This window comes from Haliotis asinina, chromosome 9, assembly GCF_037392515.1.
Source record: "Haliotis asinina isolate JCU_RB_2024 chromosome 9, JCU_Hal_asi_v2, whole genome shotgun sequence".
NCBI classification, from domain to species: Eukaryota; Metazoa; Mollusca; class Gastropoda; order Lepetellida; family Haliotidae; genus Haliotis; species Haliotis asinina.
In genome coordinates this window covers 18,113,972-18,141,173 of record NC_090288.1, presented here as the reverse complement: position 1 = coordinate 18,141,173, position 27,202 = coordinate 18,113,972, and the positions used below count along the sequence as shown (strand labels likewise).

Here is a 27,202-nt window from a genome sequence, read left to right as displayed (position 1 = left end):
TGGTGTCCTCCACCGTGATATTGCTGGATTATGGATTAAAGAGGCTTAAAACTAAACTCACTTCAATATATACATGTATAATAAAACAATATGATCAACGCGAGTAAACGATATTATGTCAGACTGAGATCTGCCAGGCACAAATGGTAAAAAGAAATTATGATATGATATAAAACACGAATACATGAATTATATTCGGCTATATAGAGCTTGAAAGTGTTTCAAGTTAAATCTCGTTGTAAAGTGAAGGATCCATTATGTACCGACGAAAAGTACATACCACCATCGTGCACCAGTTGGTCCGACCTCTGCTGATGTTGAATGTAAACGCCGATTAAGTGTTAATACCGAAGTAATTATCTTCAACTGTTGCAATTAGTGACCTTCGGCCCTGTTGTATTTTGTTTCATTAGCTTTGATGACGTTTCAATAATGCTTGCTATAATAATAATATAATAAAATAATGCGTCGGAATGCTTGCTGACTACAAGGTGACGTTGTCAGAATGTCGGCACCGAAAGCTCTTTCCCTGCTTGGATAATTATTTTATGAATCGCTTATTTCTGTGCTGAGTTCATAAATAGGTGTTAAACGTCTGCAAGTGTTTGGTGGTAAACTATCAGCGACAATACGGCTTGCATTCCCTCAGTTAAATATCTTGACGTTCACACGTTTTTCACGGAACTGTATTGTTGAAATAACATAACCACAGACGGACCGCTTCCATCTACCTGGGGAAACCCCTATGAATTTCCGAACATGAGCCAATAGTGATCGTTCAATGATCGGCCAAATCATGTTCTCACAGCTTTTACCTCACTCTACGAAGGTTCATATTTCAATGATGTCGGGTGTTATTCACTGCTGGGATAATCCAAACGGCTTGACCCGAATTTCCATGTAAAACCTGCTGACATTGTCAGCGGCATTGCCATAAACTCTGTTTCTTCATCCATAGTGAATTTTTAGCGTGTTGTTTAAAAGACGACAAAAATTACCTCGAACTAGTAACATTTGTGACCTGTAGTCTAATAACTGACACAAAGCATACGAGATTTAGAGGGGTTTCTGATTGGATGACAGCTGACTGAAACACATGTTCATGCGTCTGGTTCTTCCTTGTTTGGAAGGTAAAACATATGGCTTTGTTATGGGACAGATACAGGTAATTTGCCATTGCTCGCCATTGTTTAACCGCAAAATACCAAATTTTCTTTGATTACCCGTGCAGCCATGAAACGTTAACTACAGAAAAAACACATGCGTCTGAAGCTGCATTGATAAGTTGAAAAAACTAAACATGGAAGTCAAGGGTGAGGTTTAGCCCATGGATGCAGTTCAGGGTATACCCTTCATGTTGGAGAAGGCCGGCGGCATGGAAAGGTGCTGTGAGTTTTAAAGTCGTTAAACTCGGTTTATGGAATTCTCCCCTTTGCCAGATGTTTGCAACAGCTTGGATTTCACTCGGGTATGAATGCAGACAAATGTTGCACATGTGCCGGTCCTCGTCATATCACTTCCAGCACTAGTCTGGCTCACAGTCCGTGAATCACTGTATTTTACCTTCCACCCAGTCTGGCTCACAGTCCTTGAATCACTATATTTTAACTTCCACTCAGTCTGGCTCACAGTCCGTAAATCACTGTATTTTACCTTCCACCCAGTCTGGCTCACAGTCCGTGAATCGCTGTATTTTACCTTCCACCCAGTCTGGCTCACAGTCCGTGAATCACTGTATTTTACCTTCCACCCAGTCTGGCTCAGAGTCCCTAAACCACAGCATTATATCTTCCAAATAGTCTGGCTCACAATCCCTGACCACAGGGATTGTACCTACTGCCTAGTCGGGCTCACAGTCCCTGACCACATCATCTTACCTACTGCCTAGTCGGGCTCACAGTCCCTGACCACATCATCCTACCTACTGCCTAGACTGGCTCACAGTCCCTGAACCACATCATCCTACCTACTGTCTAGTCTGGCTCACAGTCCCTGACCACATCATCTTACCTACTGCCTAGTCTGGCTCACAGTCCCTGAACCACATCATCCTACCTACTGCCTAGTCTGGCTCACAGTCCCTGACCACATCATCTTACCTACTGCCTAGTCATGCTCACTGTCCCTGACAACATCATCTTACCTACTGCCTTGTCTGGCTCACAGTCCCTGAACCACATCATCTTTACCTACTGCCTAGTCTGGCTCACAGTCCCTGACCACATCATCTTACCTACTGCCTAGTCTGGCTCACAGTCCCTGACCACATCATCTTACCTACTGCCTAGACTGGCTCACAGTCCCTGAACCACATCATCCTACCTACTGCCTAGTCTGGCTCACAGTCCCTGAACCACATTATCCTACCTACTGCCTAGTCTGGCTCACAGTCCCTGAACCACATCACCCTACCTACTGCCTAGTCTGGCTCACAGTCCCTGACCACATCATCTTACCTACTGCCTAGTCTGGCTCACAGTCCCGGAACCACATCATCTTACCTACTGCCTAGTCGTGCTCACTGTCCCTGACCACATCATCTTACCTACTGCCTAGACTGGCTCACAGTCCCGGAACCACATTATCCTACCTAACGCCTAGTCGGGCTCACAGTCCCTGAACCACATTATCTTACCTAACGCCTAGTCTGGCCCACAATACCTGAACCAAATCTTACCTACTGCCTAGTCGGGCTCACAGTCCTTGAACCACATCTTACCTACTGCCTAGTCTGGCTCACGGTCACTCAACCACATTATTTTACCTACTGCCCAGCCCTCTCAATGACAAAACCCTACATGAAGTAGGCTCAGATTTCTCCAGTTTCAGAAATCTGAATCTCCCAACTCATTGGGACTCCTTTTCAATTTAAATGGGCTTATTTGTTGCTACCAAAATTATATATACTCAGGAACTAAGCGTTACTCTGTCAAGACACTTACGTCGCCTTCTTGCTCCTACGGAAAATTACGCAAACTAAACTCAATTTGTGTCTGATCTGATCGTCTCCTCAAGCTCCATACAATAGAATGGAGTGATAAGGTTTGCCATGAAACGCCATTTCTCTTTATGCCAGAAGACTCTTGAATGATGCTTAAAGAAATTACACATCCGTTATATCACCGAAAACATTAAGCCTATACGTGTACGGCATTACAGCATTGTTTGTGGCAATAACAGAGTAACTCAACTCTCACTGACAGATGGCGCTGTGTTGCTGGCAAACACCGAGGAAGCCGAGAAACCCGCGCCATCAATTAGGGAATGCTTAAAACAGAAGTAAAAGCGGAGTGAGTGAAATTAAAAGATGACAGGAGTATTTCACAGATCGTGATATCACGTATCACCGAACAGATGCTGGCTGCTTCATGACTGACGTCAGTGGGCAATGCATGTGAAGCGAGTGGAAACTCTCCGTGCCTCTAACCTCACATTTACCATTCGACCCAATGAACCAGACCTTCAAACTCTTGCTTGAGTTTCACTAAATTAATTCCAATTTATAACAATGCACATCTGATTAATTTGAATAATATATCTGTGATTGTATGATAGGAGTGTGTTATTGATTATTGCCAGACTTAGAGAGTAGGTTAGGCGGTGCTGGGAATGGATGAGGGTTGTGCCGGTGTAGCGTCCCCACTTGACTGGAGCGTTAGTCAGACCAGTACTTACTACAGCAGAGAAAGGGGGTCTATCTGATGTCTCAATCTGACCTACGTGTTGGACATACCGGAGTACTTATCCCCTCTCCAAATTCATGGAACCAGCTTTCTGAGGGTAAGTGCTGGATTCCCTCTGTTCTGTAGGAGTTTACGCCATGTATACAGGAGTCTTTATGTAAGTATATGCACGCTGCGCTGAGCTGGGTTTCTAGGACTTTTCCTATGATTCTAAAGTGCTTGGTTATAGTTCACACATGAAACTCACGCTTAAATTTTATTCAGAAAGTGTCGTTAAAACTTGAGGTTATGATGATCGATGTTGATGTTGGCAGTGACGGTCACACAAGAACTGTGAATGGATCACTGTATGATCACAAATGTGCCCATTCAGCGCAATGCACGTGTTTAAGAATGATGTACGGTACGGAGTCTTGACACAGTGCAAGATGGGCTGGGTGCCCACGGGATGTCAGAGAGCAGAGGGTCTCAAATATGTGTCGACTGATGGGTAGATCAATTGGAGGACTCTGTTGTTACCGATGAAGGCACTTTGTAATGTTATTGTAGGAATAATAGCAGTGTTCACTCACTCACAGTATAGTGACCGTAAAGATCTGTGAAGGTTCCTTCAACTAAGTGCGGCGGAGTCCACTTCAATACAGCTGGTGCCTTGCACACCCATCACATACCGTAGCTCTGGGTCACATATTGTTTCCTCAACTCTATTGGTGAAGTGTCAGCCTCTCCTATCAGCCATGGCTGGTGTACAAAATAGCCTGGGTCCTGACTGTCAGCCACGGTTGTTGTGCTGGGCAGTGTCAGCCCCGCCTGTCAACAACTGTTGTGCAGTGTCAGACCAGCCTGTTTGTGCAGTGTCAGCCCCGCCTGTCAACAACTATTGTGCAGCGTCTATCCTGTCTGTCAACAACTGTTGTGCAGTGTCAGACCAGCCTGTTTGTGCAGTGTCGGCCTTGTTTGTCAACAAGTGTCGGTCCCGTGTGTGAACAACTGTTTGTGCAGTGTCGGAATGATCTGTAAAGAACTGTTTGTGCTGTGTCGGTCATGTCTGCAGTATCAGTCCCGTCTGTGAACAACTGTCCGTGTCGGCCACGTTGGTGAATAACTGTTTGTGCAGTGTCGGTCTTGTTTGTTTATAACTGTTTAGACTGTGTCGGCGCCGTCTGTCAACAGCATTGATGTCGATCCTGACAATGACAGGGTTCCTTGCACTGTTGTCATAATCTTTATGGGTATTTTGTTTGTACTTAAATAACGCTGTACAGTGTCAGGGTGCTCGAGTAGATGCAGACATAAAACAATAATTGTTCAGTAGATAAGCAATTATCACTATCTTGAACATAATATTGTTGATAACTAAATATGAAGAGCACAAGTTGCCCCCTTGTATGAAATATTACAGGCCACTTTCATGTCTAATAACATCGTTTAACATTGCGGGCCTGTTGCAGCTGGCCGTGTCTCAGGTAGGTGACCCGTGCGTCCCGATGCTGCATTTTTTTCACCCAACACCACCAACCTCGACTACTGCAACCCCAGTGTTGAAGAGTTCACCATCATTTCAGTACCGACATTATGCAGCATAAAAACTTACTAACGAAATTTAGCTTAGTGATTAGCACATAAATCCTTTGTTATCATCAGGCGATGTTCAAACACATTTAACTGTGAAACAATCATATATACTGACATCGAAATATATGCCTCTCTGAAACCTGGTCCAGCAGCTATCCTTCTACTATCCCCGACTATCCATTAGTCCCTGTGTTCATTCTTACGGGATGTCATTTCTAGATGTACAAGAAGCTATTTGTCACGGATGCCATGCTGGTACAGCATGCTTGATGCTGCTATATCTGGTTTCCAATTTGATGTCTTGGGGTGCAGCCAAATGTTGATGGACGGACCCTGACCTGGCATCTCTCCTGGTCAAACGGTCACTTAGGGGAAATACTGATGGTAACGAACACTTGCTGAAGGTAGAACGTCTGTGACTGTAAACGTTACTGAAACAATAAATATTCCATCTTGCCCCAATCTCTTCCTGGAAGTTTCCCGTGTCTTCTCTTCCTGGTAACTCTCTGGGTACTTATTGATGTGGCTCAGGTTATTCCGTGTCCCAGGAAAATAGACTAACAAATATTAGTCCAACTTAATTTCTATTGTAATCTAAATACGTAATTTATTTTGTTATATGGTAGCTTCCCCGAGGGCGATATTAGCATTATTTTGAGAAGTTTTTTTCGGTGTGGTTTGAAATTTTAGACTTGAATGAATTAATCTAGAATTCCAGAGTCCTGGAGTTTACCCGTTACGTTGTTTATGTCTGTAGATGACATGTATAGTACAAAACAAGCTCACTACCAAAATAACAAGGCTCGAAGCCACGGATGCTGTCAGCCAACAGCTGTATGCTGTATATTGTCATGTATATTAGCATCATACAAAGCTTTGATGGTAGAAGTTTCCAGTCCCCCAACTTGTCATTCCCTCCTCCAGCCCGCGCTGTCAATAACGTATGTTTGACATAACCTTCATCAGAGCGAGTCTGTTCATTCCAGGTAGCTAGATAAAGATTTATGTTTCTTCTTTAAAACCCACTTGACAAAGTCCCAGGGCATATTTAATGAACACTAGGAATCAAGTTCATTGTTTGTGCATGATAGAGTTCTATTACATGTATTTCGTATTTTTATGAACCTTGAACTAAAGCAACATCAACATCCCACATATATGTTTGGAATGTTTCCGATTGTATCGGCACTGCAGGACCAAGTAATCAAATTTGTGTTAATGATCTGATTAGCACATGCGGTTAATGGGTTCAGGTGTTGATTCCCCGCTGAACTGAAGTAGCGGTGGCGATCTGCTTGAGTAGACGAACATACAGAGAAACGGCCCCGCACACATATTAGAGGGTATTTTGATGTAGTTTTCCTGATTTCAGATCTGTGAAATGGGTATGTTAAAAAAAGAGCTTATTTTGAACTTCACATAGTTCACATAATTTACACAAGAAAGCATTGGTGTGCTTGGTATGTGTATAGATCTAATGCTGTGTGGGTGTTTGTGTGTCAGGTATGTTCAACATCAGTTTGTAGGGTTCCTACAATAAGTACAGACCAGACATAGGCCGACATCTCGGGGTCTTTCTGAGTCATTCAAAGTGTCGGGATGTTAGGAATTCTGTCCATCTTTATCGTAAGAATATTGAAGATAAATCACCGCCATCGTTACATACTAATCGATAATGCGCCAATTGCAGTGTTGCATGACTCATTGAAGTTGAGGGATATTTTCCGGCCTGTTTGATCGAAGAATAACATGATTAGACAAGCGGGTAAAACGTTCTTGATTTATCAATATCGGCGTGGTTCCATGAAGTCGGACTCGGACATCCAGAGGTCAGGCGTTGTCATAATTCATGGTCGAAAAATGACTTGTCTGAACGCCCAACCTTGGCGCCACCATGGCTGCTGGACCATCTGAAGTTGGATTTCAGAATCACAAATATGTTGGGATTTTCATCTTTGTATAATGGCATAATAGGTAAATGCAATGCATCTGGTGCAAGGGCAGGGTTTGTTCAGTTTTATTCATTTGAATTTCAAAATTATGAATTAAAAGTGAATAGAATGTCAGTGTTGGTTTCCCACTGTTTCTATCAAAAGCAGCTATACACGTTGCCCAGGGTTATTGTAGCAATGGTATCATGTCTTCAGTATAACCCAAAGCTGCGGCTATGTGAAGGTAACGAGCGTTCTTTTGTATTGTCCCTTGGAAATAGTTTAGACGGAATATAGCTGTGAAACCTGCCAGTCCCACTGAAATACTCATGGTGGAAGCTGGTGTCGTCAGCATCCATAATGCGGGATATTTTAGTCCTGATGAGTGTCTAACCACTTTTCCCAAACATCGTGATTTGATGGAAAATGCGTTAAAAACAGAGACCATGTACTGAGTGTGAAAACTCGGAGAAGGCCTTGTTGTGTGATATTGCTGTATTGTATGGTGACGGACAGGAGCTGTATCTTGGTCAGGTTTGCCCACAAGCTGTACGTTCCGCCCTGGACATCCATAATATCCCCGGCAAGGCAAGATGACCATCATGCTTATCAGATGACGAATGACTCTAGCAATTACCAATTATACTATCTGGTAGCAGTTACACTAACATTTATAAATCTAAAGAACATAGGTGTATATATAACATAATGCGATAGTTTTTACATGAATTGCCATGCCAATGTGGCCGTAACGGCAGCCATGTTGTTTTGGTCAGCATTCTGTCATTCCTGATTCCTTGTATGTCGGGATACACGAGGCCTGATTGGAACAGCAATCACACTACCTGTGATATGACACGGACTAGTACAACAGACTAGTACAACACAAGCCAATACTCTAACTAATCCTCATATTGCAGCCAAGCAAGATCGCAAGGTTAATAGTGCCCATTAGCCTGCAACTTCGCAGCTCAGGCTAAACCACGCAAATCCTATAATTTTAATGCACGCGGAGGAATAATGATGGTTGTTATGTTGCATCGGTGCCTTGGAATAGCTGCGGATATTGTTTTTAACTTCTTTGCTTCCAGAGCTTTCAGGTAATTAATAACGCGTTCAACACACATTGAGATAGACCTGACACTGTGTGCACCATAGCGTCATTGTGACCTAGCTCGTTGTTTATAGTATCAACCATTGGTTTGTCTTGCCAGTCCCGAATATGTATACTCCCCTCCCCCCCACACCACCACCACGATAAAGAGGATATAGAAGGTAGTATGTCCCTTATAGACGTCTAACAAGACTATATATCGCATGTTGTCACCTGGAAGCTGTAGACACCCCGACTGATGTATGTGTCTATGTCATACTTGATATTATGTATTATGGTTTCCTTTAGAGATGACTAACACCAGCATCGTTTTGTCGATATCGTATTGTATACAGACTGAGTTATTTGTTTAAGTAATGTTGTTATGAAAACTGTATGACATTTGGTGCTTAACAATCCCTCCCACTTCTTCGAGTCATTAGTTATAATCTGCCTCGATGTAATCATGTTAATTTGGTAATTAACTTGTCGCGTGATGGAACTCACGGCCTTTATAGTGCTGTAGGTTCATCCAAACCCAGTTGAGTAAATATTGCAAACTCGATTGATGCCTTTATATATAGTCTGTACGGCAGAAATGATGTAATCTGGACCATCGCTTCGACTTACTAGATTACACAGCAGCTTGAATTATTTGAAGATGGGAGGCGGTTTCATTAGCCGAACTACAGTTGTATAAACATTTCACTTCTCCCCGCGGGTGACGGCAGATCGATTCTGGTCGGACATGGTAAGGCTGCATGCCCGCCCCTCGCACTTAAAGGAGGGGTTTCTGTAGTTGTTGTAGAGCATGGAGTAGGTTACTGTGACTGACGACTCTGCATGATCCTAATGTGCTCACTTAGTCACATAACTGTCGGTTTGAGAAATGTTGAGCTGATTTATTCCATGGAAATATGTCATTCACTTAAAAATATCGTGGCGATATACATAACGTTACCGTCAGGGGGTGTCCGTTAGAGAAAAAAACCCGTCTATTTCCTGCAAATCATCGCACACTCTAGTTATCCATGTCACATTTATTGGTCAGTTAATGATCGTGAGAAAATATATAAATGGAACTGTATAGTTTCGCTATGCATTTTTAACTTGATGATGTTGAAATCAGAGGCTATATTCACATGGAGGAAAGTAAAAGTATTAACACTGACCTATACCGACTATACCGACTGTTTTATGCTATATGTTGGGGTCATGTTTCAAAGGTCAACCTATTGCTACTAGTCTGGCTACGTTACACTGACGATTCATGCCAGACTTGAGCGCGATGTTGTATGTTTGCTGTATGCTTCACTGGTAATCTTTTCAGCTGTATGATGCAATATGTTTGGTTATTGTCACACAGATCATCGTCTATCAGCTGTATGATGCAATATGTTTGGTTACTGACACATAGATCGTCATATATTTTGGGGGTTTACACAGCACAACCTCTCGTATGCTTGATGGTGGCCGCCAATGGTTGGGTTTTATGCACTAATTCGGGTGCACTTGACATTGCGATTTGTCTTACCCGAAACCGTTCTGTTATCGGTGATATTTCATAAAAATGTTGTTTCCTGTTTAGTATTTGTTTATGTGAACAGATGGAATTAATGTGATAGTGTAATTTTCCCACAGAACAATTATTTAATATGTAATCGATGTCACCCAAACCCGGTACTAAACGTCAGTCTTTGTGCTCTCTGTATCATCACAGTCAGATGTATACTTGTGCTATGCTAAACCACGTACATTTCTAATCTGTAACATGCTAACATGTATTCTCAATCCCTTCTCATACGTCACAAGGAATTACAAACACGATCTGTATTGATTTGCTGTAGGGGTTACAGATTCTGAAACGAGTCCACTGCAATCAACTGTTGCTGAGGTTGATTTGAACATGAAAAAGATCTGATTGTAGATTCCAGTTTAGAGATGAATCTCTGTTTCTCGAAATACACGAAGGTCATTTGGTTAGCGTACTCTCCGGCCCCTGATTACTGAGACTGATATTGCAGACAGCACGAGATCTAGCACTTAACCCACCACCCTGGTGGGAGAGACGAGGTGCATGGTAGAGCGATGCTGTCGTCTTACCTGGAGACAATGAAACAGCAATGTGACAATACCCCGTTTAGGGCAGACATTTTTATGACCAGACACAAAACAGTGTAGACATTGGTGTGACCGGACTCCAGACAGTGTAGACACTGGTATGACTAGACTCCAGACAGTGCAGACATTGGTGTGACCAGACTCCGTACAGTGTAGACATTGATGTGACGAGACTCCAGGGTGTAGACACTGGTATGACTAAACTCCAGACAGTGCAGACATTGGTGTGACCAGACTCCGTACAGTGTAGACATTGATGTGACGAGACTCCAGGGTGTAGACAGTGGTGTGACTAGACTCCAGACAGGGTAGACATTGATGTGACTAGACTCCAGACAGTGTAGACAATGATGTGACTGGACTCCAGACAGTGTACACATTGATGTGACGAGACTCCAGGATGTAGACACTGGTGTGACTAGACTCCAGACAGGGTAGACATTGGTTTGACCAGACTCCAGACAATGTAGGCATTGGTGCTACTAGATTCCAGACAGTGTAGACATTGATGTGACCAGACTCCAGACAGTGTAGACATTGGTGTGACCAGATTCCAGACAGTGTAGACATTGATGTGACCGGACACCAAACAGTGTAGACATTGGTGTGACCAGACTCCAGACAGTGTTTCTTCAAGGAGGGCCCGGGAAATTAGGACGGCGCTTTTCAAACGATTTCTCTGATGCGACTTTCGTCGACCAATAAAGTTTGTTTATTAGTTTCTCTGTTTGGTTAACGCCACACTCCAGCTATTTGGTCTGTCATACAGACCCTGAAGCAAACTACTAAACAGAAAGCAGCGCATAGGTAGTATTTTTCCATGTAACTTTTCGAATTTGAATCATTGGTGTCTATGTAATCAGTATCTATTGTGAACGCTGTCTGCAAACATTTCCGAGTTTTAATCCACTGTCATTGAGGACAACTCGCCAGAACGCACCAAAATCTGTTTTCCTCAATAAATGCAATAAATTGTGAACGGGAAGAAATTCATTCCTTTCCTTTTGCACGCACATTCCATGCATCATTTCAACTAAAGTCGGGGGTTTCAATGCTCTTGCGGCAGTTGGCAATCTTAAGTTTGGTGTTAAAGTCATGCCTAGACTTGCTGAGGCTCGGTACAACAATACGATTGGTCATTTGGAGGCTTGGGAGTTTCAGTCTGTGATTGCAAGGCAACTGAATGTGTCATGGAGTACCACAGCAAGACTTTGGCATCGCTACCAGCAGCAACTGTCTAGACGTGATCGCTCCAGGACAGATCGACCCCGTGTGACCACGCCCGCTCAGGACAGGTTTCGTCATTTGCGGAACAGATTCACCACAGCATCCTCCACATTATCAGTAGTGCCAGGACTCAGAACAATTTCTGATCAGACAGTGAGGAACCGCTTACGTGAGGCTGGTATTCGTTCCAGAAGACCTTTACGAGGACCTGTCCTTACACGTCAATATCGGCAACAGCGCAAACAGTGGTGTCGCCAACATCTCCCATGGCCATTGCAAAGGTGGAGAAGTGTTATCTTCAGTGATGAGTCACGTTACATGCTGCGACGTCCCGACAGAAGAGCGCGTGTATATCGACGCCGTAACGAACGTTACGCTGCAAATCGTGTACAGGAAGTGGACATATTTGGAGGTAGAAGTGTCACGGTTTGGCCTGACATCTCATACGGTGACAGGACATATCTCATTCAGGTCCAGGGCAATTTGACAGCTTGACGTTACCGTGGTGAAATCATCAGGCCTCATGTCCTGCCTTTCACGAACCGCCATAACGTCATTTTTCAGCATGATAACGCATACATGAACAATAACCAGGGGATTTCCTTGCCCAGAACAACGTCCAGGTTCTTCATTGGCCCTCACGATCACTGGACCTTAACCCTATTGAACATTTGTGGGACGAATTGTATCGTCGTGTGCGACAGTGTGACCCTCAGCCACAGACGTTACCTGCTCTGTTTGTGGCCTTGAGGGAAGAGTACGAAGTCATTCCCGGGCACTGGTCCGGAATCTGGTCCAGTCTATGGGTCTCCGATGCCAAGCAACCACTGATGCTAATGGTTGCCACACAAAATCATGACTGCTCTACGACCTTGACCTTGGAACACTTGTCATTAGTGACGTACAGTTTCTTGCAGCATTGGACCGTTAATATTCATTCAGGTTTTCTTCATGACTGCCCTGTATTACTGAACCTTAAGTATATAAATTGATAACAATTTTCATATATCCGTTTGGTTTTTGTTATGAGTAGTATAGATACTGCATGGTGGACCACGTGGGGAATGACGTCCCTTGTACAAATATTACTACTGCTGCTACGGTTTGCCCACTTCCTTCCATGACGTTGTTTGCTGTACAATTTTCGCAGGTTTAGCTGTTGGATATTTACGAGTTCCACTGACAAAACTTCAGCTTCCATTTCTGCTGGATCACCGCCCCGTCGGCGTGTGTTCAGACAGTAGGTCGTCGTAGAGGCTGCCGCTGCCGCTGCAGCTGATGGCAACATGAGCCCACGTTGTTGATACAGTTGTGTATTACCTCCATGGTGAAACTGGCAAAACCCCCCATCAGTGTTTTCGCAGAAACCCCGGAGGTCCAGGAATTTATTGTATTACCCTTCCAGACTGATTGTGTGTTCGGGCATTTTATTATTTACTAATTGAGTCATCCTCCTGTCTGCTGTGTATGTGCCGTTTGCTGCCTGGTCACGTCTGTAACCGTAAACATCGTACTATGACGGTCCAGACACGTTCCCTTGAGCGGCACGTGGAACTCGTAACAAGAATCTCGGTCTCACGTATGATAGAGCGCCCGGATGAAGGTATTCCTCTGGATTAACGCTTAGTCTCTGAAAATGTATACTGAGTCAAAAATGAAACTTCACATTCTCTCTTCAGGGCACTATAAAAGAACAAGAGATGGTAAGATGGTTAAATTGTTGTTATTGCATTGTGTGATGTACTCGATACACCGACAGTGCCACAACCAGTTCCTTTTGGTTACACCGCCGTTCCAAAACATGGGTATAAAGAATATGTCAAGTCACAATATGGACGTCGAGAATGGCGCTTGGCAGCCCACAACAGATTTCGAATGGTCTGTGAGGACAGTCGACCTCTAAACATCTCAGTCCTGGTTCGTGTAGCCGGCAGAAATTTGTCACGTAGGTGACGTAGGACGATTTGACGGTCTTCTGCTCGTGACGTCACACGTGGACGACCCGACCTTGGGCGATCAGAAGTGGTGCCAGGTTGTTGTAGAAGTCAATAACTAATCTTCCCGCTTGCAACATGCCAACGGCACGTTCATGTTGCACATTTGACAATCGTGGCATTTAAAGTACCGTTAGAACCGTGGTTTAAAAGTGTGTTTTTTTCAATTCTTGAGGCCAGTGCAAACACGTGCAAATGAAGAAAACTTCGATGCGAAGATCACGTGATCGACAGCACTTGCAAAACCTGATTTGGCACTAACGTCATTTGCACGACGAATGGATGGGTTTGAGTGGGTTTTGCTAAGGTTTTTCTAGAATCGAAAGATAGGGATCCCATTTCGGACACATAGATGTATCATCAGAGAAAAATTATGCATTATTTTTAAAAATTACATTTTGTGAAGTTTCGTTTTTGACTCAGTATATAAATCGAAAGAAACAAAATGTACTCTTTTTAATTTGGAAAGAATCCCAATATGTGACATTCAGAACTGTGGAAAATTTTGATTTTCTTCATACAGGACTTTTAGACAACAGTCATTGCTGCATGCAGACATCGAATACACGTGGATAGCTATCGATACGGTCACTTTGTGTGGCTGGGTATGCGGTCATCGTTCTCGATGTCGCCTATAGACCTGGAGAACAATCACCTTAATATAACTTCAGCAAAATAATTTGTAGATCATTTCCACTATTTCCATCTGCTGTGTCTTCGAAAGACCTTTCCTTTTTCAACATGGTTACCCCAAATCGTCACAGTGTTCCCAGTATCTTCACAGTGCTCCCCGTATTTATACTGTGTTCCACGTATCTACACAGTATTACTCTTATCTTCAAGGTGTTCCCCGTATCTTCACAGTTTTACCAGTATCTTCAGTGTTCACAGTATCGCCAGTGTCCCTTGTATCTACACAGTGTTCCCCACATCTACACAGTGTTCCCCGTATCTTCACAGTGTTCCTCGTACCTGCACAGTGAACCCCGTATCCACACAGTGTTCCCGGTATCAACACAGGGATCCTTGTGTCTTCACAGAATTCACCGTATTTTCACAATTTTCCTCTTTAACTTCACCACCGTGTTCTCCGAATCTACACAGAATCTCGACTGTATCTGAGGTTTCACATTAAGTCCACGTCCTCGTGTGTTATCATCTACCTCATCACATTAACTGACGAGCAGCTCCACTCGACTTAATGAGACGAAGTACACCAACCAGACAGTAGCATCCTCCCGCCGACCGGCACTGGGCTATCCTTGCTCAGTGTCAATATCAATCTTTTATTCAATACTCAAAGGGCACAGGCTTATAGTACAATACATAGCAGTAGTATATAGAAGAATTTTACTCATGTACAAAGTATTACGTGATATTATACATGTTTTTTTTAAAATATATAACTGACGTTCAGACGATGCTCAATGGCGATTCTTCATTTCTGAGTTTCATAGCATGATATACAACCATTGCAACATTCTGACTCATATCATGGTTATTGCATTTTAATTAGGAGTAAAACTTATCGATGGATAGATGGACATAATAAATTCTTCAAGGTACTTTTTACTTAGTGTATCATATAATGGACATACAAGCAAAAATGATATTCGTTTTGTAAGCCATTAGTATAGCAGGATATACATAATCTATCTTCTGTCTTTATCTTCATGCATCTACCTTTTTCAATCCACAAGTCATGTGTTGAGCAAGAGGAAACATGCTAAACTTACTCTAAATTTCTTTATTGTGACACACGACAGATAATGTTCAGTATAAATATATGACGTAAAGGATGCGTAGTAATCACATTTCGTAGAAAAGGAAAGTTTTTCAAGCCTGTTCTGTTGTATCTTTCAATCTCTGTGTAAATCGTATAATAAACGTTGAGGAAAACTCAACACATTGCTCATACCACATGTGATTAAAGCCTCTTGTAAATAAAAGATTTTTTACATTCGTTACTCAATCTGTGTGTCGATTTCTATCATATAAAATCGTCATTTCATAACATTTCTTTGGTAAACGATGGCAGGACATACGTAAAAATCTTAGCCAATATTTCATTACCTTAATTTGCGATTTGTGACAAGAGGCAACCCACCACATTCACCTTAAATCATTACACTAGGCGTGCTCATCTTTACTCCTACAACTTTTTACATGCAAATAAATGAACTCTTTCTATTTGGTCAAAGTATTGAGATCCCCAGATTTCAGCCCAGTATAATAGAATCGGAATAATATAACGTCAAATATTCTGAAAAAGGAAGCTGGGTTGGTTGACCAGGAGAGATGATTAGTAAAATATATACCTAGGTATTTATATGAGGTTGTTGATTCAAATTTGATTGCCTGTATAATGCCATTTTTCGTGTCGAGACAACATACCTCTTTTCTTGAAAATAATTACTCTTGTTTTACTCATATTAAACTCATGTTAAACTGAAAACAAATTGCAAGCTGAAGATATGGTAAAATCAAGTCAGAAGAATACGTGAATAACTCTGAAATTATCGTATCTATGCCTGGAGATTTTGAGTTTGAGGTTATCTATGCTGTCTACTTTTTCTTCACGTGATATTTGGGAATCACGAATCTCTTGTTCTTGATATGGATCTGGAACCGAATGTGCTGGGTTGTTATCCTTGTTATTACATTGATTATCCACTGCAAACACAGTTCTAAACCAGGCCCTGGTAGGGATAATATTTTCTCCTAATTTTCCCTGATTATACTGATCTGATGATTGCTTTTTCTTTCGTTTTCGAAAACTGTTCAGTGCTGTGCAACGATCTTTCTAAAGCTTTTGTATTCATAATCATGTCAGTTGTTAATATGATTCACGTCACTATAACTATGTTCCATATCTGATGCAGCGAGACAAAGAGCCTCTACAATAAAGTCGATGCTTGTATCGATACGCATAAAGGCAAACAAACTTGAAACAGTTGCTACAGTGTTGCCTACTGCAGGTTCAGGAACATGAAGTTTTAAGATCGACTGGATGATGTTATGATTCTGATTGAGATGGTATGGAAAAGTCTTTTATATAGTCAAAGAGAGGTGCGGGTGAAATAACGTAATGTACGATCCTTGCACCGTTATAACCAATAACGTGAATATTAAATATAGAGCATAAATCAAATAAACTTTTACCAAATGTGTTTCACACTATCAGTGGTAAAAACGTTTAAGATGGAAATAGTACTAGACTAACAAGAGTTACTATGATTGTTTGTAAATTCAAATAAGTCACCTTCAACAGAGTCGGGGTAATTTTGTCCAGCATCCTGACTCGTCATGGGTGGGTAGATCTTGTCCTGGCACGTCCCAAGTGAGCGAGTCTTTCCGCGATGAGTCATTCGTTGTTCTCACAGTGTCTTTCTTAGGTGCATGCATCCGTTTACTACCTTTGCAGTAAAAACGTAAGTTAGGGTTGTCAATACGATGTCGACATAGTCCATTACGCTGGTAATTAGTCAGATCATTGGCGATCCCCACACCTCGATCTTTCAACATACTCCTTATCTTGACCGAGTGCCACATGTCTTCCCAGTGGGCCATGCGCACAACTGTTGGTCTTGACTCCCTGTCCCCTCTCGACTTGGAGGATAGCCTGTGTACCCTTTCTGTATCTCAGGGGACCAGGAGTGGCATCCCTTTTACTTCTCTAGCCTTATTCAGAACTTCTAAGACCTTATTTTTTGGTTCTGTGAATGTCTCTGTGTCACCAGTATCAGGCAGTAGCATCCTCCTGGCGACCGACACTAAGCTATTTTAGCTTTATGTCCTGTCTCGTGTCTACCGCAGTCGATCTTCCCACACTCATGATTCTACATGTGTCAAGGCTGCAATCTACTTATAAGAGCAAACAATACTTTAGATGATTGGCAACCCTGTAGGGAACTCTATGCTACGCCATTCACCTCGCTGTAACATGCAAGTCAGTTTCTATGACCCTCGGAACTGCCATCGTCTTCCCAATGACACTAACTGTCGTTCCTTCTCAGACTTGAGAAAGCTATATTGACTATACATACTGTAATAACCCCTCATTGGAAACATTTGTCCGACTTTTTGAGAGAGAGAGAGAGAGGGAGAGAGAGAGAGAAAGAGAGGCGGGGGAGGGGGGATACCCATGTGGAAGACTGGGAGACTACGTATTGCCCCCATAGTTTTCACAGTTCGAGATCTCACATTGTGGTTTAAACATTATCTTACGGCAAATTTCATCATGAGGTCTAGAAGTGGCCGTTTTACTTGTTAAACTGAAAGTTCGAAATGTCCAAAATGAAATCCTGGGATAGGATCAACTGCAAGAACACTAACCTTCCTGCGGGTTTAGTTATCGTGACCTCGGTTTCGTTCGTTCAAGCCACGCCCACGTAACTTGGTGGTCATCTTGAAGACATTGTCATGACCCGTGGGGATCCGACTAACGGGATCGGCTGGACAGGCTCGTTGACTTGGTTGACACATGTCATCAGTTCCCAATTGCTTTGATTAATGCTCATGCTACTGAGCACTGAATTGTCTGGTCCAGACTCGATTATTTACAGACCGCCGCCATATAGCTGGAATATTGATGAGTGCGGCGTAAAACTAAACTCACTCATCCATTGCCATGAACAGTACATGTTTTTGTCATGTTCCAGCAGCGCCAGATGCAGCAGCGCGAGTTACACTGAAGCGCCAGCAGTCTACTATACCACCACACCTCGCTGCTGCTCAGTAGGGAGGTCTATAACGTTTGTTTGTCCTGGACAGCATAGAGGGTGAGACGACTTAAGTGTTCAGTGTCGTGTCTCTCTATGTGCCATCTGCCTACTTGTCTATCTCTCTATGTGCCATCTGCCTACCTATGTATTTCTCTATGTGCCACCTGCCTATCTGTGTATCTCTCTATGTGCCATCTGCCTACTTGTGTATTTGTCTATATGCCATCTGTCTACTTGTGTATCTCTCTATATGTACCGTTTGATTACTTGTGTACTTTATGTGCCATCTGCCTACTTGTGTATTTCTCTATGTGTCATCTGTCTACCTATGTATCTCTCCATGTGCCATCTGTCTACTAGTGTGTCTCTCTATATGTCATCTGCCTACCTGCGCATCTCTCAATATGCCGTCTGCTTACATGTGTATCTCTCTATGTGCTACCTGCCTACTTGTGTATCTGTCTATGTGCCACCTGCCTTCTTGTGTATTTGTCTATGTGCCATCTGCCTACTTGTGTATCTCTCTATATGTACCATGTGCCTACCTGTGTATTTCTCTACGTGCTACCTGCCTACCTGTGTATTTCCCTGTGTGCCACCTGTCTACCTGTGTATCTCTCTACGTGCCATCTGCCTACCTGTGTATTTGTCAATGTGTCACCTGCCTACTTGTGTATCTCTCTATGTGGCATCTGCCTACTTGTGTATTTCTTTATGTGCCATCAGCCTACTTGTGTATTTGTCTATGTGTCACCTGCCTACCTGTGTATGTCTCTCCAGTGCCGCTGCTGTTTTACATCTGAACCGACTCAGTGAAGCAGACTCGGTATAGTCGCCAGTGTGCAAAGCAGGAGATAAAACTTAGTAGAATACGACACCCTCGTCGTCTAGCCACGTGCCTTCTCATTCATAGAGTTCCTCAGAAGAAGCCTTACATCGGGTTTGTTCATCTGATAAACAAACGTTTTAGGAACTTGTAGAAACTTTTTTCCGTTAAAGGGTCGCTAAGTTCACAGAACATTCCCCTGGTATTGGTGCTGCTGCTTCCCAGTTGCATCACAAACACCATCACATCCCTACAGTGTAGCTGGTTACAGACGAGCAGTTGTAACGATTCAAGTTTGGATGTTAATAAGAGCAGGTGCCCGGCACCTCATGTTCTGTATTGGCGGGTCTGTTTTTCTTGATTGAAAAATCAATGTCGGATTTGGCACTTGGTTCCTATGTTGATACAGCACATCAACTTAACACACACACACAACTTTTGAGCCGGATACACAGTATGATGTTACGGTTTTTCTGAAGAAGGTTGATGACCGATTGACACAAATGAACTATGACACCATTGTTTCAGGAAATCATTTCAGACACGTGTTGTAAAGATATTTTTATATTCATGAACGATGGTTGTGGATTTCAAGAGCTTTCAGCGTTGTAGATTACTGTTGGATTGATGTAGGAGTTCACATGGTCGTCAGCCGTCTCGCACGCTTAACTGACTTTCTCAGTTTCTCAACTGGGATTCTCACATTTATCACACTGTGTGTATTAGGACAGGCAAGAAACACAACCTTTGGAATATGGGCATTATTTCGGGATTTGTCATGCAATAAAGAAACATGGTGGGGGCTATAATAGATGTGTAGCTAGAGTCTGTAAATAATCGTGTCTGGACCAGACAATACAGTGATCATCATCATGAGCATCGATCTATATAACTGGACAGCGATGAACAAAGTTGCGAAAAAGTTGGTCGTATAATGCCACAGTCATAAAAAAGGATTTACATTGATAAATTATGTTTTATCTCCATATATGATGTAATACTGAGATTGTTATATAGTGATGTGAGCACTACCACCCTAGTGTGATATAGTGAAAACCTTTCAATACGTGTGTGTTGTATGGTACTTATGCTCTTGCAGGTGTGTGGCAGCGTAGGGAGCGACGATGGAGACGGGAAGTGTGTGGCCGATGCTACTGCTGATGGTGCACTGGTGTGTGCATGCGGCAGCTGACGAGTTTCCCCGTAAGTCTCGTGATTTTGATTGCTGGTCGTAACAATGCCACTGTATGACGTTAACAGTACCATTGCATGACGTTACACAATAACGTTGCATGACGTGACACTATGACATTGCATGACGTTACACGATAACATTACATGACCTTACACTATGACATTGCATGACGTTACACTATGACATTGCATAGCATTACACAATAACATTGCATGACGTTACACTATGACATTGCATGACGTTACACAATTACATTGTGTGACGTTACATAGTGCTATGGCATGACATCACACAGTACCATTGCAAGACGTTACACTGTACCATTGCATGACGTTACATAATATCATTGCGTGATGTTACACAGTACCACTGCATGGCGTTACACGATACCATTGTATGATGTTACACTTAACATTCTCAGAATGAGTTCTAAACATCGCAATCATGGACAATGTAAATATACCCTTTGTACCTCGTACTTTTTTGTGTTGACATAGTGCAGTTGAACAATAAGGGATTTCATGTAGGTATCATCCAGGAACATGCATATCGTCGATCTTGGTTGTTCAGCTTGTCTGGTTACTCGAACGCAAATGTTCACTGCGAACACCTAGATGACTATCTTACTTATCGATTTATTTTCTACTTTGTCGCAAATTGAGCTCTGAATGTTATTTCATATCACCACCACTAACATTTCGCTTTTTCAGCTACTTCTCTGAAACAGATCGGTTTGCAGTCAATGTCCTCAAGCTAGAGCAACTTTAATAGCAACTTTCTGAAAGCGACAAAAACGTGTTGTTTCAAATGATCTTTCGCATTTCTGCAGTTTTTGTGTTTGTTCAGCCGAATTGTACGAAGGAACGTTTGCACAAATATTTCGATTTCATACCCCCAGCAACCGCGGAAATCGTGTAAAGGTAGCGCCTGCCTGTGGTACATATGTGTTCAAGGCACTAAACTTGAACAATAAGTCGTTGAGAAAATGGAAGAGGTCTGTTTAGCGAAACAATAGTTACGATTTATGTAGACACGGCATAGGTCAAACTTCATTGTGATGTTATTACTTCATAACAAACATTTCGTGTCAGAGAATCTATCTTATCCAGTGTGGACTTGCTTCAATAACGTTTAAACTAATGAAATATACCGAATAGCAAAAGAAAAAAATGAAATTTCATAAAAGTAGGTTCATATTTCTGTCTTCAATTCAAAAACGTACAGAAAGCCAGAATTGAGTTTCTTTTGCTGATCAGTATATATTTCCAGTCGTACCACGTTCCATCCAGGACAACCTGTAACACAGTAACACGTTCATCATTTCAGTACCCCCCGCTGTTACCAGCAAGGGCCCCAAGAGGAAGTACTTTGTGAAGGGAGAAACTCTCAAGATCAAATGTGAAGCCCTGGGACATCCTCCACCCGTGTAAGTGCACATTAAGTTGCTAGGCAAACATGTCACACGTTTCAAGGTCACGGTGACCCTGGTACACTCCTCACCTGTATAAAGTACACATTACCTTACTGGCTGGTGGTGGCCAAGCACTTCACATGTGAAGGTCACGGTGACCCTAGGACGCCCCTCACCTCTATAAAGTACTCATTACCTTACTGGCTGGTGGTGGCCACACACTTCACATGTGAAGGTCACAGTGACCCTGGGACGCCCCTCACCTCTATAAAGTACACATTACCTTACTGGCTGGTGGTGGCCAAACACTTCACATGTGAAGGTCACAGTGGCCCTGGGGCGCCAATCACCTGTGTAAATTACACATTAGCTCACTGGCTGATGGTGTCCAAACACTTCAAGGTCACTCATAGAGTGATCGCCCTGAACACGGGGTTACAGAATAAGCGAGGTCAGGACCGTTGAAAGCTGTATTAATATTGGGATATGTTCATTAAAACTGGGTCACAACTATGCAAAATATTCTACGTATATCGGAATATATTTTGTGATGTTGCTTTCAAGCCTGTATTGGTTGAAATCCGACGTCAACATTGACTACAATAACGACATCAACAAAGGCCGTGTAGATGTCGACTCAAACAACACGCTTGTGATCCAACGCGCCCAGCAGTCAGATGATGGTTACTACCAATGTCGAGCTGAGAACATAAATGGGATATCCTTGTCCAACAAATATGAGCTGGCCCAGGGATGGCTTGAACCCCATGGGGCTTCCGAGGTCAGAACACTTCGTCCACGGCTGGGGCACCCCTTAAAGCTCAATTGTAACCCCCCTCGGAGCGTTCCCGAACCGAAGAATGTGTGGTCGTTCCAGTTCGACAACGAGTACGACAGCAACTATGACTACGAAGAGGGCGAGAATGTAGAGTATGTGGAGCCCTCTGAGACAATAGTTACAGATTATATGGGTAAGTGGTTTGGGAAGGAAGTGTTATAAGAGAAATTTATCAATTACGTGTCTTGAAATCACGTCTCGGTCAGCTTTGAGTGAGTGAGTGAGTGAGTGAGTGAGTGAGTTTAGTTTTACACCGTTTTCAGCAATATTCCACCATTAAGACGGCGGGGGAAACCAAAAATGACTTCACAAATTGTAACACATGTCTCGAACGTGACGAGATGAAACTTTAACCGCTAGGCTATCCATGACGACCAGTTGTACTTACATTAGACAATTCTGACTACACACTTGCAGGTAACCTACACTTTTTGAGTCTGAGCGAGGACGACATTCCAGGGGACGGGCACTTCGTATGTGGGTCCTACAACCAAGTCGTGAGATCCGTGAATTTTGGAAATACCTTTAGGTTGAAGCCGACGAGAGGTATGTCGCTTACACTTAGTAAAGACATGTAACTGAGTCGACTGTACATTTATCTGGCGCTTTAAACAACTTAGCTTGGAAAGCTAGCTGGATTCTCCACACTGTCACTGTCTCACGTGCTGTGTTGTAGGTAGGTCTTCCCAGGTACCGATGTCGCTGACGTGGCATACACCGTCGTCGATGCTTGGTCTTCAAGGGAAGACGCTGAAGATGATGTGCATATTCGGGGGCAAGTGAGTACATATTACATCCGAACTGATCTTCCATTTTCTTCCACGACATATCGCAACTCTATCCAGTGACGAAACACCCGCACCCAGTAATTACATGACATACGGTAGTGAGCTCTCAGCCATGTCACAAATACTCATTCGAATTTCACGTTTGTCCTGGTTCAGACTGGCTGACACTTTCAGAGATTGTAGATCTGACCAAAATAATGTCTGTACTCATGAATTATCAACCAACCAGATGTATGTGGTGTTGTAGTCCGCTCGACACGGTAAAAACCTGAGTTCGATTCTCCACGTGGGTACAATGTTGATGGAACATTGCTAAACGCCGCGTGAAACCATGAACACTGACTGCAGTCTGATAAAAGATATTAGGCTATCGTCTGTTATTTATTGAAGCAATGCCCACGACCCAAACACAGTTATTTCACTCCCATACTCTTCGGTGATATTAGCTATCGGAATACAGTTGCTGGTGTCCTGGACTTTCTGATCGGCTACTGTGTGTCGCTACTTAATTCCATGTGAAATAACAATTCTCTGTGGCTTATCAAGCCCGCTCCCCCAGGTGTCCTGGAGCCGTGCGGACGGATCCATGCTGGACCTAACACGGACTAAATTTGGACCCGGGAACTATGAGATGAGGATCGAGAATCTGGAGGAAGCTGATACAGGAGTGTACATGTGTTCAGGAAGTCAGCAGGGGAACAAACCCATCACAAGGACCTTCACGGTGGACGTAGAAGGTAAGGGTAGACGTCAACAGACTTTCACAGTTGATGTAGAAGGTAAGGGTACACGTCAACAGACCTTCACAGTTGACGTAGAAGGTAAGGGTAGACGTCAACAGACCTTCATAGTTGACGTAGAAGGTAAGGGTACACGTCAACAGACCTTCACAGTTGACGTAGAAGGTAAGGGTAGACGTCAACAGACCTTCATAGTTGACGTAGAAGGTAGGGGGACGTCAACAGACCTTCACAGTCGCGAGGAACATAGAAGGTAAACATAGACGTCAACAAGGACATATAAAGTAAAAGTTGGCATAAACAAGAATGTTCACAGAAAGTAGGGGTAGATGTAAACAGCAATGTTCACGGTAGATGTAGAAGGTAGGGGTAGAAGTCAACAAGGATGTTTATTTGGCGTTGAAAGTACGGGTAGATGTAACAAAAACGTTCACAGTGGACGTAAAAGACGGTGGTAGACATAAACAAGTATGTTCACGGTGGATGCAGAACATAGGGGTAGTTGAACTGTTACAAAATTCTGATGATGGTGATACCTGTTTCTCTGGGGACTATTCTGACAGTCTATCTAAGACCTACATTTTACAAGAGAAGTGCAATCAAGAGAAGTGCAATGTGTGTTCCAGCCGCTCCCACGTGGGTGACTGAGCCTCAGGACGTCACTGCTGCTGAGGAAGAAGACGTAGTCATAGACTGTCGGGCAACAGGAACTCCCAGTCCACATATAGAGTGGCTTATCAATGGCATCGCACTTAGAGGTATGTTGAAGGTGATGTGCAACTGGTACAGTCCCTTTGTCAACGAATGAGAAGGATCAACTACAAAGGGACTCAAAATGGCCGAGTAATAGAACGGGGAGGAGGAGGGACCTGCAGAAATACTTTGATCAGAATTTTCCGGTACGTTACAGTATTTTATAATGTAATTTCAGATCTGTTATGCAAGTGTCCAAATTACAATCACATACAGTGATTTGCAGCCATACACTATAAATTCAGCAAACATCAATACATAATTAAATAATTTACAGTCTTTAGAGTCCTCATTGAGACCATATGATACAACATTTCAGTAATTTGGATACGCCCTATCTTGAATTTATTCTTTTGCCCATTTAAAACAGGAAAGCCAGAATGGCAAAACATGAGGTCAAAACACATATAATGTCTAATAGTGTCAACATTGCCACCGTGCTCACACAGTTTACTATCTTTAACATTTCACTTGTTCAGGTAAAAATTGCAAGGCAAAATTGAGTGAAGAATTTTAAACTATAATTGTTTGTATTTATATTCTAATTCTGATTCTTGTACAATTTTCCATATATTAATATCCTCTTCTGCCACAGAACATATATTATGCATTAAGCTGTACTAGGACTTGGCATTATCCGGAATATCAGCAACTTTTACACCGTTCATACCTGGACAAACATCGCTCGGAAAAGAATAAGTCGAATACCTGTAATAAACATGTTGATCAATTGCTCTATTTATGGCATTGGTATACAATCTTTTATTTTCTTTTGGAAATTTCTAATTCATGCATCCCAACTAATTTTTGTTGTTGCAGGAAATTTCCATTTTTCTCAGTAATTGCCAAACATAAATAATGGAATTTCCAGATATTCAAGATATCCTTATAAAGCAGTGAGATATTTAAATTTGCGTAAGTTGCAGTTTAATAAAACCTCAAGGGATCCTACAGTTTCAAATATTGGTTAATTTCTTATTTTCTTAGTGACATTAGGACTGATTTGTCTTACTTAAGTTTTAGGCCACTGAAAACCTTTTGATAAAAATCAAGGGTTTTCTGGACTGATTTTCTATCTGTTAATAATGGGGCCATCAGCGTGATATATACGTTTCAACTCTTTTCTTGCAAACTGTAAACCACTGACGCAAGTTTCGCTACGAAACGCGTTGTTTATTAACTCAGAACATATCAGAAATATATATGGACTCCTTTGATGAGAATTCTAATGTTGACAGACTTACTCAGTCAGTGGTTCTCCAAATGTGTTTTCACAACGTTCAGTTTCTTCATAACCGAATTATAGATTTTGCAATCTTGTTTCGACAACCATCCCCTCGACCCAAACAAGATTATGGATTTTGCATGCTTGTTTTTACGATGTTCACTTTGATCAAAATCGGATTATAGATTTTTTTATGTTTTTGAGTTTTCACTAACCTAACGGAACATAAACAATGTAGAATAAACAATGAAGTGCAGTGTGTAGGGTTAACAACAAACGATGGCTGGTCTTCAGTGAGTAAAATACATGAAGTCACAGAAGGGCACTCATCAGGTATACCTTCAAAGCCACACATACCCCAAGAACAGAGTCAGGGGAGAGTTTGTTCACTGGCCATACACCAAGAAACGTGTCAGGGGAGAGTTTGTTCACTGGCCATACACCAAGAAAAGTGTCAGGGGAGAGTTTGTTCACTGGCCATACATCAAGAAACGTGTCAGGGGAGAGTTTGTTCACTGGCCATACACCAAGAAACGTGTCAGGGGAGAGTTTGTTCACTGGCCATACACCAAGAAACGTGTCAGGGGAGAGTTTGTTCACTGGCCACACACCAAGAACAGAGTCACGGGAGAGTTTGTTCACTGGCCATACACCAAGAAACGTGTCAGGGGAGAGTTTGTTCACTGGACATACACCAAGAACAGAGTCACGGGAGAGTTTGTTCACTGGCCATACACCAAGAAACGTGTCACGGGAGAGTTTGTTCACTGGCCATACACCAAGAACAGAGTCACGGGAGAGTTTGTTCACTGGCCATACACCAAGAAACGTGTCAGGGGAGAGTTTGTTCACTGGCCATACACCAAGAAACGTGTCAGGGGAGAGTTTGTTCACTGGCCATACACCAAGAACAGAGTCACGGGAGAGTTTGTTCACTGGCCATACACCAAGAAACGTGTCAGGGGAGAGTTTGTTCACTGGCCATACACCAAGAAACGTGTCAGGGGAGAGTTTGTTCACTGGCCATACATCAAGAAACGTGTCAGGGGAGAGTTTGTTCACTGGCCATACACCAAGA

General features: G+C 42.7%; 1 protein-coding gene across 5 annotated transcripts in view; it reads left to right on the top strand.

Annotated features, from left to right (window-relative positions):
* Positions 1-27,202, top strand: part of LOC137295526 (neuroglian-like) — a 48,167-nt gene that overhangs the window by 4,637 nt on the left and 16,328 nt on the right. For 2 of the 5 annotated variants that reach the window (XM_067826904.1, XM_067826900.1), the window contains exons 1-9: positions 8,950-9,033; positions 18,286-18,405; positions 20,274-20,377; positions 21,696-21,795; positions 22,345-22,751; positions 23,036-23,164; positions 23,295-23,397; positions 23,953-24,143; positions 24,773-24,904. In XM_067826904.1, the coding sequence (XP_067683005.1) occupies positions 20,299-20,377; positions 21,696-21,795; positions 22,345-22,751; positions 23,036-23,164; positions 23,295-23,397; positions 23,953-24,143; positions 24,773-24,904 (1,141 nt within the window). In that variant the 5' untranslated portion in view covers positions 8,950-9,033; positions 18,286-18,405; positions 20,274-20,298. Of the gene's footprint in view, positions 1-3,670; positions 3,781-8,949; positions 9,034-18,285; positions 18,406-20,273; positions 20,378-21,695; positions 21,796-22,344; positions 22,752-23,035; positions 23,165-23,294; positions 23,398-23,952; positions 24,144-24,772; positions 24,905-27,202 lie in introns of those variants that run through there. The other 3 variants (XM_067826901.1, XM_067826902.1, XM_067826903.1) reach the window with 3 other exon arrangements.